Source organism: Calidris pugnax, unplaced genomic scaffold (assembly GCF_001431845.1).
Source record: "Calidris pugnax isolate Ruff unplaced genomic scaffold, ASM143184v1 scaffold8, whole genome shotgun sequence".
Lineage (NCBI taxonomy): Eukaryota > Metazoa > Chordata > Aves > Charadriiformes > Scolopacidae > Calidris > Calidris pugnax.
Window position 1 is genome coordinate 14,920,155 of NW_015090830.1, and position 13,930 is coordinate 14,934,084.

A 13,930-nucleotide genomic window follows, 5' to 3' on the forward strand; every position below is an offset into this window, starting at 1 on the left:
GGTACCTAGTTACGGTAACTCAGTGACTGACTCTTTAAGAAATACATCATGTAAGGTCTCCACAGACATGGTTGATAGGCAACTTTTACTAGCACAGTCAAATGTTGTTTAATTTGGGTGCTGCGAGCAGACAGAATTAGCAGCTCCTCTCCCGAGCCAAGTTGCGTGAATGCACGAGAAGAGGCATGCTACCTCAGGAGCTTAGGTGGGATGGGTGAGAAATGAGGATTCTTCCTTGGAACCGCATCACCCTCTTACACAACCCACCCACTTTGGTCTCAATACATTCCAGCTTTTCCCTCCTCTCCTTGACAACACTTCTTCCCAGCTCAGCCAGCTGGCCTCCTCTCTGCAGGACGCACACCTGCCCTCTCTGTTTGAGGTAGCAGCCCCTTCTCTGTCCTTTCATTACGGCTCCCCAGCTGTACCAGGGTTTGGGATGCTTCATTAGAGAGCAATCAGTCAGGTCAAAGAAATGCTGCTTAGTTCATGACTGAAATTTTGATTGACTAATGAAGATGCTCTGGCAGTGCTCAGGTATCCACAGAGAAGGGAGACTGTCAAAGTCTTAACCTTGCGCGGCGTTTGTGCAAAAGTAAAAGCACACCATTTCCACATGAAAGATCCTGCTGTCACAAGATGAGGCCGGTAGGCAGCCAAAAGCTGAATACCGCATAGGTTTGCAGACCAAAAGCATCACTTTGCACCCTGAGGTTAAGTGCAAACCAACTCCTAAATTCACCCTGTACCTCTTGCTGAGATTTGCATACCGCTGTTCGGTGCTTGGTCAAGTAGTATTTGCTTGTGGGACGTGATACAAATTTGTCCTCTGTGATATGAAGCCTGCAGAAGATTTAAACTGGGGCAGAGTGAAGCAGAAGGAAAACAGTAGAAGAGGAAAAAGGAAGGGGGTGTTGCATTTCCACATATACCTGTGATCTTTTGGTGTGGTTCAAGTACTGGTGTGTAGCATTCTTACTTTGTTTTGCAGGTTACAGGGGAGAAGGGAAAAAAAAGTTTCATAAAATTTCTGGTATTGTTTTATTCCTCCCTCTCTTCCTTTCTTGTTGCAAAAAAATCACTAACATAACAAGAAATTATAAACTTGCAACCTAATGTACTATGATGTTGTTGGTTTAGTTTAAATGGAAAGAGTGACAGATTTTTCAAGGTAAAGAATAAAGATAGCGAGAAAAAGCATTAGAGGTGTTTTGGAATGTGTGGGGAAAGACTTGTATTTTTCTTTACCTTGTGCAGTTATTTGCATCTCTTGCAGAGTGAAAACAGAACATTCCTTCTAAAAAGGTCTTGATTGTTTTGTATGTTCAGAAACCAAACTGGTTTTGGTGAGAGCAGTAAAGTCTTTGACGCTTGCCTCTTTGCTGCGAACTTTTGAAACAGAGACTGTCCTGGTACACGGGCCTGGGTGCAGAGTTCAGCTACATCCTGGTTGCACATTGGAACAAGAGTTGCTGTTTGGTGTGTCTCCCTCCTCTTTTCCCCCAAGCACCTTCACTTCTAACAGGAGACCCGTGATGCCCTCCAGGATGCACCCATGAGTCTAAACTCCGGGCTGCGTTGCGTTGCACAGTGTTGACACAGGCGATGAAAGTGTTCCTACCTCATGCAAGGGGGTCCTTTTGTCCTACTCTTACAAAATGTTTGTCTGTAACTAAGTTAGACAGAACGAGTGTCTCTGTTTTAGATCTTGAGGTGAGTTGTGGGACCAGTGGTTAAAAAAATGAGCACGACTGAAATGACAGTTGTGAGGCACTACTGCTGTTCTCCCATAGAGTAACTCATTTTGGTGATCTTCGGTAACTCCTTTTAAAGCAATTTTTCATAGCAGGATTAATTTGATGCATCAGTGTTATCTGAGGAAAGGTGGAGCAAGCAAGATGAACTGATTAAAGGTTCACTTCGTAATTTTTATAACAGCAGCCTTAATCACGCTATGATCTCTGAGCTGTGTGGTCTCACCAGTCTTTGTCCATGATTCTGATCTCTTACTGTTGATTGAATATACCAAAGGGAGTGATGGGATCATTGCAGTTCCTTCTGGATGTCCTTTGATTTAGAATTTCCTTTATAGTATAAATTGATAAGTATTTCATATGCTTGGTAAATAAAATGCTTATTTGAATTCTCCACCCTCCCCAAGAGGAAATGTCTACTAAGACATGACATCTCCTATAAACTCCCATGAGTAATATGTTCTGAACTGCTTTCAGAGAAACAAGAGTCCTTACTGTTTCTATCTGTGCTACTAGTTTACAGTCAGAGAAGCTGATAAAGTAGTACGATCTTCTTGAAGACCGTTGTACAAACAAAAATCCTCGTCTTTGTTTCTTTAATACTTACTGAGCTGCAGTGAATGTGCTCTGCCATGGTATGTGTATTCTAGCAAGACGTTCAGAATTTATTTTTTAATAATGCTAAGTTTTTATTAAATTGGGTTGCCAGAGAAAAAGAATACTGAAACAGGAACCTGCTGGCTTTTTTAACCTTTTGCTGTAAGGAAATGTGCCTTTCTCCATTTGATTTGAAAAAGGAAATAGGCTAGTGGTGTGGCTATGGAACTTTCTCTTTCTGCCTCTGATTGCAAAAGTGCTAGTGAAAGAATGAAAAGAAAAAGTACAGTATTAAACAGTAGAATATTATGGTTTTGTTGAGACAACAGAATGAAAGTAATTAATTATCCTGTTTGTTTTGTTTCAGGTGTCAGAAACTATTTGAAAGAAGCATTAGTGAATATCATTGCTGTGCATGCAGAGGTGAGCAAACCTTCAGATTGTTTCATGCTTATATTTATATGAATCATTTCAGTGTACTTTGCGTGTTAAATCCTGGCTTTCATCACCCCTTCATTATAGATTTAGGTGCTTTGAGTTAGGTTTAGACAACCAAGTATGCAACTGCTAACTTTTTTAAGGGCAGGAGGAGATGAACAGTTCCTGTTTATCCTCAGTAACACTCCATTACACCTTTTTGTTTCCGCTGTCTGATGAAGAGGAAAGCCAAACTCTAAAGCTCAATTCTTCCCTTTTCATGCAGATCAAATATATACAGGGAGAGAAATATAGGTAGATATGATGCTCACTTTCTCTGATTAACTTTATTTTCCACAACATATGAAAATGAGCTTGTGCTTTGCTTTAGAAGAAATGTTCAATATATGCCACTCGGAGTGAAAAGGCAATATATGTCACTCGTGTACATAGGAAAAAAAGTGAAAACCTAAAACCAGAAAGTTTTATAGACTCTGTACAGCACAAACTGTGTTCTGAAATACTTAGCTTAGTAATAGCTTATGATAGGGAGTGCATATTAAAATTGAAATATTATCATTAAAATAATATGCTCGCAGTCCTGCAGTTATTTGGCCTTTTGTGGTGATATGCAGGAATTTTCTGTAGTTCTTTAAATTACAGCCTCGGTTCTACATACTCCTTCCTTCTGATCATCAAGAGTGTTACCAGATTACTAGTGCTCTTGGTACAAGCATTGGTAGTAATATCAGTAAAACCTTTCAAAATACCACAAGTATACCTGCTCTGCTTTTTCCACCTACTTAAAATCTTATGAGATTCATTTGAGGGTTTGTTTCTTTTATTCTTTCTTAAATTACAAGGATTCACATAAATGAAAATATTTTTCAGAAACTTTAAATATCGCTTGCAATATTTTTGATTCATTTTCAGTATTTACTTATAGCCATTTTCACAGAAGCATTGCTAATTTTAGCAAATGCTTCCAAAGGGGGAGATAAGCAACACCAAAAATATATACTACCATGACATTAATTTTTAATGTTGTTTTTCAGTGTAGTGGAATTTAATAAAAATGAAAATGAGAGGTTTTGCTTTAAAAAAGTCAAGCATTTGTGCGCTAATCCTGTAAACAGGCACAGTCGTTAAATTGCTGCAGCAGAAAGGTGCACTTCCTTGCTGACTTCATTGAGACCGATACTGATTTTGGCCCAAATAGTGTTGCCTCATAGATTTCTAGACGTGAAATATTACAGAAATATGAAAATGTGTGTCAAGATGAAACCTCCATTTTCACTGTTTTCTGGTGGAAATTCTGTGAGCTGGGTCAGATTTAAGTTTAGTTAGCAAGGCTGCAAGTTTCTGTAGTTTGAAACAGCAAAAATTAACCATCAGCTGAACAGCGAGCATGGACTGAAGCGGAAAGAAAATTGTTTCTCTACCTTTGAATTAAAATTTAACTGAAATCAAAATAAGGACTTCTTATTGCAAATTTGTGATGATTCACCGTTGCTGAGAATTTTTTTCCTGGATTCTGTATAGTAACTTCAAGAGTGCTCGTTGTGGGCACAAATACTCTCTTCTCAGTAGAAGATTTTTGGGTATGTTCCTGGTATGTTTGTTATGAATTGCTCAGCAATATTTGCTGCTGAATAAGATGATCCATTCCCAAATCATTACTGCTTTTTTTTTTTTCTGTTGGTGGTTTTTTGGGTTTTTTTTCTTATCATGTAACTAAGCATGTAACTTACTTTGTTTTTGTAGGTTATAGCAGGTTGCATGTTTGAATTAGCATTGGTAGCAGCTGATGGCTGAAATATGTGATCAATATACTTAGCGTATGGTGCAGACCTGCCTTCTGGAACAGTCAGTTTTGTTGGATCCCTGATACATAATTCATTCCTTAAATCACTGAAAACTGTGTAGGAATCATGTATTTATTACAGAAACACACACACAATTTACTGTTACACACATATGAGTATCTTCTGTCGGTTACTACATTTCCTTGTCAGACATGAGATCTAAACTTCACATAAAGCAAAGATATCCTAGCAAAGAAATCATTCCACTACTTAATTTTTTAGATCATTTTAAAGCAGAAATCAGGGGAGTAATTGTTTAAAAAGTCTATGCAGTTCATTTTCCTTCTTGCACCACTCACATCGTCTTCAGTTCCTTGTGTCATCTTCTCCCTCAAACCTGTGCAGTTTTAGTGCAGCTTTATCATCACCTTTAAGTCTTGACAGAAGTTTGGTCTAACCTATAGTCTCACTTCCTCCTATATCCCAACCTATTGGCCTGTGTTTTTCTCCAATTCTGTGTAGAAAAATCATACTACTATTTTTTTTTTTCTTTTTTAATTCGCCAACAATTTCTCGCTTCCTTAAAGTTCCCGTTAAAGAAGATTGGTTTCTTTATGGTTTCCTTCAGGTATAGATCTAATGTTCAATTTTGCGTTGCTGTTGTGTTGCAGTTGCTATTCTGAACCTCAAATGGAGGATCCATTTAAAAAGCTATACAAATAAGCAGTTAAAAAGACTGTCTTGATGCATGGTAAAACCAGTAAGGTATAATGTTTTTGCCGGTGAACTAAAAAATGGCAGTGATGAAAGAATCTAAATGAAAATCCGTTACACTGCCATACTCTTAACCCTTTTCAAAGGCTTGTTTCTGCAACAGAGAATAAAGACGCTAGCAGTTTGACAGTGATCAAATGTAAAGGATTCTAGAAGAAACAGCAAAATACATGAGTAAAAAGTGTGTTTGGGTCAGTCAGTCAAATAACCGTGAATTAAAGATGCTATCTACAAAACAGCAGTCTGTGTTCATGACGTGACTAGTTGCATCCATCAGCAGCGAGCATGTGTTTTGAAGTCTTGCTACTTTTAGGTGTTGCAAGAAAGTTGTCATTACGGCATAGCTAACATTGCTATTAACAGAGGCAATTGGTCAAAGCACAGGGCAAGCATCAAAAGAAATCCTTCGTACTCCAGTTGCTTTTGAAATTTTTATGTCAATTGATAAAAGCCATCCTCTCAATCAAAGCATTTAATGCTTTTTCCTGAAATGTTACTGCAGAAAATATTTCTGTTAATATAGCTATTGTGTTTGTTATTTTTTCGCAGGTGTTTACCATTTCCAAAGATTTAGTTCCTCGGGTAATGTCAAGGGTTGTAGAGGCAGTCTCTGAAGAGCTGAGTCGACTGATGCAGTGTGTTTCATCCTTCAGCAAAAATGGAGCTTTACAGGTACCTGAATACTGTGTACTGTCAAACATCTGAACCTAGAAAACAGAATAACAGAGAAAGAGGTATTATCAGTGTGTTTGTCGGATTTATTGTAGCAGTGAAAGCAAGGAAATAAAAAAGAATGAGTATACAACCTATTTCAGATTTCTGGGTTAATACCCATTGGGATACTGGTTCTTGGGTTTGATTATATTTTAGTGTTGTCTTTGTGTCTGAGTGCATGAAAGTTTACCTATACCCTGTGAGGTAAAAAGCATCATAACGGTATCTGTTTAAAATATTGTTAAATAGTGTCTTTAGCCTGTCATAAAAAAATACTTTAAAAGAAAAAACAATTTTTTGATATTTTGAGATTTAAAAAAAATCTTGAAGATGTCATGCAGTAGGATATTGCAAGTCTTTGCAAAACTAGTCATTTGTCTGTTTTACTATTTCTACATCAGCACTTCATTGTAGCATAGGTAGAACAGATACCCTTACACTGCCTTCTTCATTTGTGGCTGGATTGGTAGTTGTACTGGCTATTTGATAAGTTTTAAAGGACTCTAAGAAAAAATAGTTTAAAAAAAAATCCCTTTGAGTCAATGATTGCTACGGCTGTAACAGGCAAGAAGAGCAAACTTCCAGTTTTCATTGTACGTGACAGCATTCTTGCATTATGATGGGAAAATAATTATCCAGTTGCAAGCCTTATTTTCCAGTTGCTGGTAGTAGTTGTGTGGACAGAGAATTAATGTAGGAAGATTGCAGCCACAAAAGATTAACTGCCTATTTAAAACCAAATCAGTGAATAGCAACGAAAGCTACCCTATATCAGTTTTGTTTGACTAGACAACCCACTGTATAAACTTCCTGCCTAAATCTGTAATTGAAAGTATTTTCTCTCCCTACTGTAAATTTGTCACTCATGATCATTTTCTGTTCCTCTGAGCATAGAAAACCCTGTCTGGCAGAACTGCAGCAGTGTGTGAGAGTCTGCAGTTCTGGTCAGACTGATCAAAAAATACCCATCAAAAAGAACTCAGAGAGTTCTGAGTCTGGTCAGACTGATCAAAAAATACCCATTCCCAAAGAGAAGCCTGAATCTGTATTCCCACATCCCATCACCCAGTTTTGCAGGGCTTGCCCTTCCACCGTGTTTATTTAGGCTGCGGTACTTGAGAATGGGGTATTTCCCCGTGGTACTGCTACCTGCTAAAATGTAGGAAAGACTCCAGAATCTTATGTGTAGGACTTCAAAAAGTTCAAGGCTGTTCATCTTGGAGCACCATGCAAAAAGAGGTGAGACATTCTGTCATGAGAAAATACTTTATTACATGTATAAAATTTGGTGATGGCTAGGTTATATTTTGTGCCAGAAAGTTCGGCAACTAAAAAAGCTTAAATCTCAGCTGGCTTCCTACCTAGGGAAGAGATGAGGGGAAGAGTGAAAAGCCAAAGCCTTTCATTAGAACTTCAATTTGATGCCTATGTTGCATTATAAAAAGTTTTGGTTTGGAAAATTAATGTCATACTAGTTGGGTCTAAATGTAGTTAAGTTTCTGTAGTGGCTGACTAGATCAAACTTTATCTTTGTGATGAATATCAATTTGGATGAAGTTCACTTTACATTTTAAATGAAATTACTTAAAGCATTGATCATATGCAGAATGTTTCTATTTCATGTAAAACCTGGGATGATGATAATTGCTTTTCAGAGACTAAAGAATGATCTGTGAAATTTGTTTAATCCTGAGGTCATTCTCCACCACAGTTTGCCTTGGTGAAAATAAATATCTAGACACACAGTACACTGCAGGAGTAAAATCCCCAAGCTTGTGTGCCCACCACATGACAGAGAAGAAGCAGAGCACGACCACTTGGCTTCCTCATCTGATGGAAAAAAATTAATTCAACAGGAAAACCAAGAATAAAATGTCTATTGACAGATTTTTGTACTCTTGTGTTTCCTTCCTCCCTGGCCAAGCTGTGCTGTGAGAAGTAAAGCTCATTGTATTTAATTTTTAAAAATTTTTAAAAAAAAATTAAAAAAAAAAAAGACAGACAAATTAAGGTTGCATCCTTCTGCTTTTCTATTGCAGTACAGAAAAGATGGAACAGAATTGAGGATTTGTTACTGAGAAGCAAACCAATGTTTTTTAGACTGCTACATAGTGACTGTACAAACAGTTTGAATTGAGTCAAAAGTATGAAAATGTTCCTTTTAGCAGTCTCTTGACTTAGCAGCGTGGCAACAAAAAATACAGGAAACAAACTGTTAAAAGCCAAGGCTGCTTTCAGCTGCAGCCTGCGACAGTATTTGCCTCTGAAAAAGATGAAGCTTTGGGATACTGGTATTCACTTGATGAAAGGACATTGTGTCATTGTTTCAATATTTGTATTTCTGTCTGTAGGCAAGACTTGAAATCTGTGCGTTGAGAGATACCGTGGCCATATACCTAACACCTGAAAGCAAGTAAGACATGCTTTAATGTTTGTTTTTTCAATGTCATGGAGTCCTTGGTAAATTTGCAGAAGTACGTAATGTAAATTTAGGATTAAGAAATTTTTCTTCAAATAGAATATGTGATATACTGGGTAAATATACAAAAAACAGTTTACTAGGATTACTAGCAAAGCTTTATCAGTTGAAAGAAAATAATTACTTTTTCTTGTTTTTACTTGAACTTTTAGACACAAAGTAGTATTTGCCACTCAAAAAAAAAAAAAAAAGTAGAACTTCTTAACAGCAGTTCAGCTGCTGAGGAAAGTGATGCTAAAACAAGACAAAAGCAGATGTCACTAAGTCTCTAGCCACAAGTCTGAAGATACCTCCTTGCCTTACTTAGCTCTTGTGCTTTATTAAAGATAGGAATCAGTTTTTCACAGCAGTCTCATGAAGTGCACAGCAAAGTACCTACCGGGCACTTCAGAGAGGCTACAGAACCGGCCACTGGCAGGACTCCCTTATAGGGTTATGGAAAATTTGGGCTCTCCACAAACTTGTACAATACCCTACTTCTTTTCCACACACCTAATCAGAGAAAGCAAATTCAGCTTCACGCTGTCTCTTAGAATTAAAGCCTTCAAAAGGCTTTCAGCAATTTATCATTTCTCAGTGAGTTGCACGACCGAAAATAAATAATATGGAACAGACTCACACATTAATATAAAGGGAGAAAGAAAAGCATTAGCAGCATCAGTGGCTGATGTAGTCAAGGCATGTAGAAACAAACTATGATAGCTGTCAGCAGTTTTGATTAAAAGTGATTGATTGAAACTTCTAGTTGATTATGTTGGGGATTAGGTATGGGTAGGTTCATTCATTACTTTAATTACCTACCATTCCATTAGGATTGCCATTACATGTTCCCCCAGATGGTAATTTGGTCGTCTTACCTGATCAACATTTTGTAGGAGAGACTGCAGGGCTTGAGAGTTTAATGTGTCTTCATAGTGTCACAGATAGTGTCCTACAATGTCACTGCATTCTGTTTCAAAGGGCTTGCTTCCCTATTCTGAGTGTCTAATAGTGGTGAAGACCCCCAAATGAAAACAACTTGGCACTGGCTCAAACTGGGTAACGTGGAAGTGGCATTATCTCAATGCTGATTAGCATTGAGGCAAAGCACAGCGAACCTTGGAAGCTGGAGCTTCACAGCTGCCTTTTTATTCCTGAACTTGTCACTAGTAATAGTTGCCACAAGTCAGAATCTTAACAGGATTATACATATCTGCACAGGTCCTGCATCGTTCCCTGAACTTCTATTCCCCATCTGTTGTCCAGAGTGGGGTGGAAACCTCATCTTTGGAGTTACTCAAACTTCAGTGGATAATGCCCCAAGAAACCTCCTCTATCCTCAAAGTTGGCCCTACTTACAGAAGGGGGTTAGACCTGAAGACCTTCAGAGGTCCCTTCCAACCTGAATTACTCTATTAATCTACATTACCTCAATGGGAACCTGCTGTCATTCTCTCTATAGGCCCCCTTCTGTAGGGGAGAATGCAGCGACCTGCCTATTGAGCACAAAAAGCCAAAATAAATGGTTTTGTCTGTGTGTCATACTCTAATGGTCACCTAGTTTGAGGCAGAAGGCAGGCTGGCATCTAATTCTTGAAGAGTCCAGGATGTCAAGCACAGTCTTGTAAAATCAGCTGCTGATTTAACATTTCCTGTTGGTAGCTGGTATACATCACATTAGGAGTCTCAAGAGACCTGCTTGAACCCATGACTGCTTTATGTTCAATTTGCACATGAATGTGCAAATAATATATTGAAGTAGGAATGGGTAAAATATACCATATCTCCATGGAATTTATAGAGAGAAACTGTGAATGCTGAGACTTGCACCAGTGGAATATGAGTATTTTTGTTTTCCTTGCAGCTCAAGCTTTAAGCAAGCTTTAGAAGCCTTGCCCCAACTTTCAAGTGGAACTGACAAAAAGTGAGTATAATGCACCTTCTTGTCTCCTTTTTGGTCTCTGGAGCCATTGCTTTTTACTCTTGTATCAGAACTTTGTTGTTAGAGGGTTAACATCCACTGTATTTGACCCTTCTGAATTACAGAGCAGAAGCCTCTTTGGACAGAGTTAGGAGTAAGCTAAGTCCTTGGCTTATTGAATTACATAGAAAAGGTGGTGGCTTTGTGGCATATCTGTCCTGCCCATCCTAGCCTGATCAGTTCAGTATAGCTTTGTATTTATTTTGTCATTTATTTTAGTCTTCTATGTTAATCTTAAAGTTTCGGTTGGGTCCATTGTCTTGTCTCATTGAATTTAGCAGCAATGAGAAAATGGCCAAGGAGCAGAAGTTCAAGCTTTTGCCAGCTGATAAATGGGGAGCCCTCAAAACTGGCCTGTTTCTTTTTAAAAACAAATAAGAAGGGTCTATGGCTCTTTCTTAGCATCAGGAGGAGGAGGAGTTTTGGGTTCTTCCTTCCCTACCTTTGATGACCAAGCTGTTTTGCTGCATCCAACCTGGTTTTGGTAGTCTGTTTTACAAGCATAGCTTAATAAAGAGCAGTTTGGTGAAATTAGGATGGATCTGTCATGAGTATATTAGTAAAAGTATAGGTGTTTTGGTATTACGGTACTTTCAGGAATTGAACTGCATCAAATCAGTTCGGCCTCAACAGTCACAATTTAGAATATTTTGTAGACATATGAGACTGTTTGTGCAGCCCATAGTCTGTGGACTGTGCCTTCTTCCAGATGTCCTCTGTCTATTTATTCAAACCCACTCCTCACTAGCCACAACAAGTCTCAAGATACCTCCTTAAAGATAGGAATCAGTTTTGAGTAAGGAGAGTTCTTTCAACTCAGACTTTCCAAAACACCTGTAGATTACTTTTTTTTTTTTCACTTCATCATAAGCATTTGAGCTTCATGGGCCAGATGAGAATCAAGAGCTGCATCATTTTTACATCTGCCTCAGAGTTCTGAGCCCTAGACAGTACGAAACTTGTTCTGTTTCCCAGGTCGTTACACTATAGTTGTCATTATTACAGACAGCTCATTGTAAGCTACATGTATTTATGTAAAGTAGCACACATTAGTACACTAATTTAGAGCTGTTCACTTCTGTTTGGTTATTACTATGATACTAAATGATAAATGTGGCTATATTCATCTTCCAGGGGACCTGCTGAGGAAGCAGATACTGATTTTGTGGTTCAGGTTGTTGTTCTTGGGTTGGTTTGGGTTCTGTAACATACAGTATAATTTCTTCTGTTAATGGCTGTTCAATAATCACAGCTTGCCAAAAAGTTGAGTTGTTACATGTCTGCCCTATCTAGCTTGGTTTTGAAACAGAGTAAAAAGTTCAGAGAACACATCCTTCCCTAGAACACAGGGAAAATAAAACATGCAGGAAAGACTGTAAAACTTAATAATGCATCTCCACTGTTACAATAATTGTCTTCTGCAACAGAGCCATCAACACCCTTGGTCCTACAGCTGTAGTTTGTGGATTAGAATAAATATTATCCACTGCACCAAGTGCCTTCTTGGCAGCTATATAAATGTGAACGAACCATTGTTATGCTCCAAAATGAACTCACACATACTGCGTTATCTATGAAGGACAAAATCACATGGTTGCCAGTGAATTAATGTTTCTCCTAGAACGGTCATACTGTCTCTGTTCTTTCAGCCATGAATCTTCAGAGAAATCAACAAAATACCTTCCAAAGACAAATTTGAGAACTGAAATTCGCAATTCAGCTGTAGACAAAAAGCCGTAGCCTTGATAAGGGATACTGGGTTTATGGGACATGGGCTGGCAATTTCTGGGTTTTCCTTACAAATTTGGCTTATGACATTCTCCGCCAGTTATTTTGCCATTGTGTTTTGCAAATACATTTCTCTCAAGAAGATGATCTTTATCTGGAAGGAAAGCAGTATAAAGGCCTATTTTATCACCTTGATAAAATCTCTGTGGCTAAGTCCTTCTCTGACCACAGATCATCCTGACACATTGGTATGCTTTTAAATGCCCATAATATTCCGAGATTTGAGTACATTCCATTTTAGGCCCTTATTTAATCAGACGACGTACTTGAATTCACAGGCAGGATAGCCAAAACTTTTGGTAATTGTTTCCTTTTCAGAATCTGCTAATGTTGTAAGTATTTTCCTTTTACAGGTTACTAGAAGAGTTACTAAACAAATTTAAAAGCAGCATGCACTTACAACTGACCTGTTTCCAAGCTTCTTCTTCAGCAATGATGAAAACATAGACAACACCACAATGCAGGCAACTCAAAAGGCAAATCTGCTTAAACTTCACCCATTGTTTCTGTTCTTCTTTGGTTTCTTGGAAGATTGAAGAAAACAAAAGGAATTTAACTTTAAAAAGAATTAATACATAATTTAAAAAGAAATTGTGAAATACAACTCTGAGTAATGGTGTGGAGTATCCCACTGAGTGAGACTTCTGGTCATAAATACCTTGATAAATGGTTTTCTGTCTACTGTATTTCATTCTGTGGAGGGGATTAAGCCACTTTTGTTTACATACGCTCTTCTTGGCTCTATCTTCATGAAGAAATATTCAATGGTATGCTAAAATCTCAGTTTCATTTGTTAAAAATACAGCAAAATGTATTTTTAGCAAACATCACCTTATATTTGGGTATTACTCATGTTGATCAGTGTTACTTTCTAGATGTAGAGTGATACTGATGTATGTGACTGGAAGACTCAAATTCTATAAACTGGTGAGAGATATGTAATAAGCATTACTCCATACACTTAAGTAGTAAGTGTTCAGATATAATATGGAGAAGGACACTGCTTCTCTTGCATTTAAAAATTATCACTCTTTTTCTGTTATCATCTACAATTTTAGTGGTCGTAGCCTGATTTCTTGGGAGGCTTTTTTTTTCTTGCTTCTTCTTTAGTTAAATGTGTTCCTGCCTGTCTTGTTTCTCCCTTCTATTGGAATATTGGTGATAACCTTCACATTTGAAATAAGCTCTTCTTTCATTGGCAATTACCAGAAAAGCACTCCCACTTTATAAGAGTAGTGTAAATTATTTTAAAAAATGCTCAAGTAAAATATCCTTTGGTGTAGAATAGTTAATCACCTCGCATAGCCAGAAGTAAGGAGCAGCACAATATGTCACTGCTTTTGCTGCTTCCTTCTTACTCCTCTTGTCTTTTCTTGCTCTTACAGGACCTACTGCCACTGTTTTCTTTTCACCATTAGTTATTGAATTTGGGTGGAGGGGAATAGAGATTAAGAAGGAAAGAACAGTTTTGTGGCCATTAAGATGTAGTTACACAAAAGTCAGCAACCATCTTCCCAACAGGGAAGGTTTGACACTGGCTTTCATTTTGGGACTTGATGCAAGATGCAGAAAGCTATAACAGTGAGTAACTAACAGAAAGAAAGTGGTCTTTTTTGCCGGGGGGGTGGAGGGGATGGGGTGG

At 38.0% G+C, this 13,930-nt stretch overlaps 1 protein-coding gene across 2 annotated transcripts in view; it reads left to right on the forward strand.

The window, feature by feature from the left end:
- Positions 1-12,758, forward strand: part of EXOC2 (exocyst complex component 2) — a 128,015-nt gene extending 115,257 nt beyond the window's left edge. For both annotated transcript variants that reach the window (XM_014941079.1, XM_014941078.1), the window contains exons 24-28: positions 2,719-2,774; positions 5,897-6,019; positions 8,413-8,474; positions 10,384-10,443; positions 12,642-12,758. In XM_014941079.1, the coding sequence (XP_014796565.1) occupies positions 2,719-2,774; positions 5,897-6,019; positions 8,413-8,474; positions 10,384-10,443; positions 12,642-12,735 (395 nt within the window). In that variant the 3' untranslated portion in view covers positions 12,736-12,758. The remainder of the gene's footprint in view (positions 1-2,718; positions 2,775-5,896; positions 6,020-8,412; positions 8,475-10,383; positions 10,444-12,641) is intronic.
- The last annotated feature ends 1,172 nt before the right edge of the window (positions 12,759-13,930 follow it).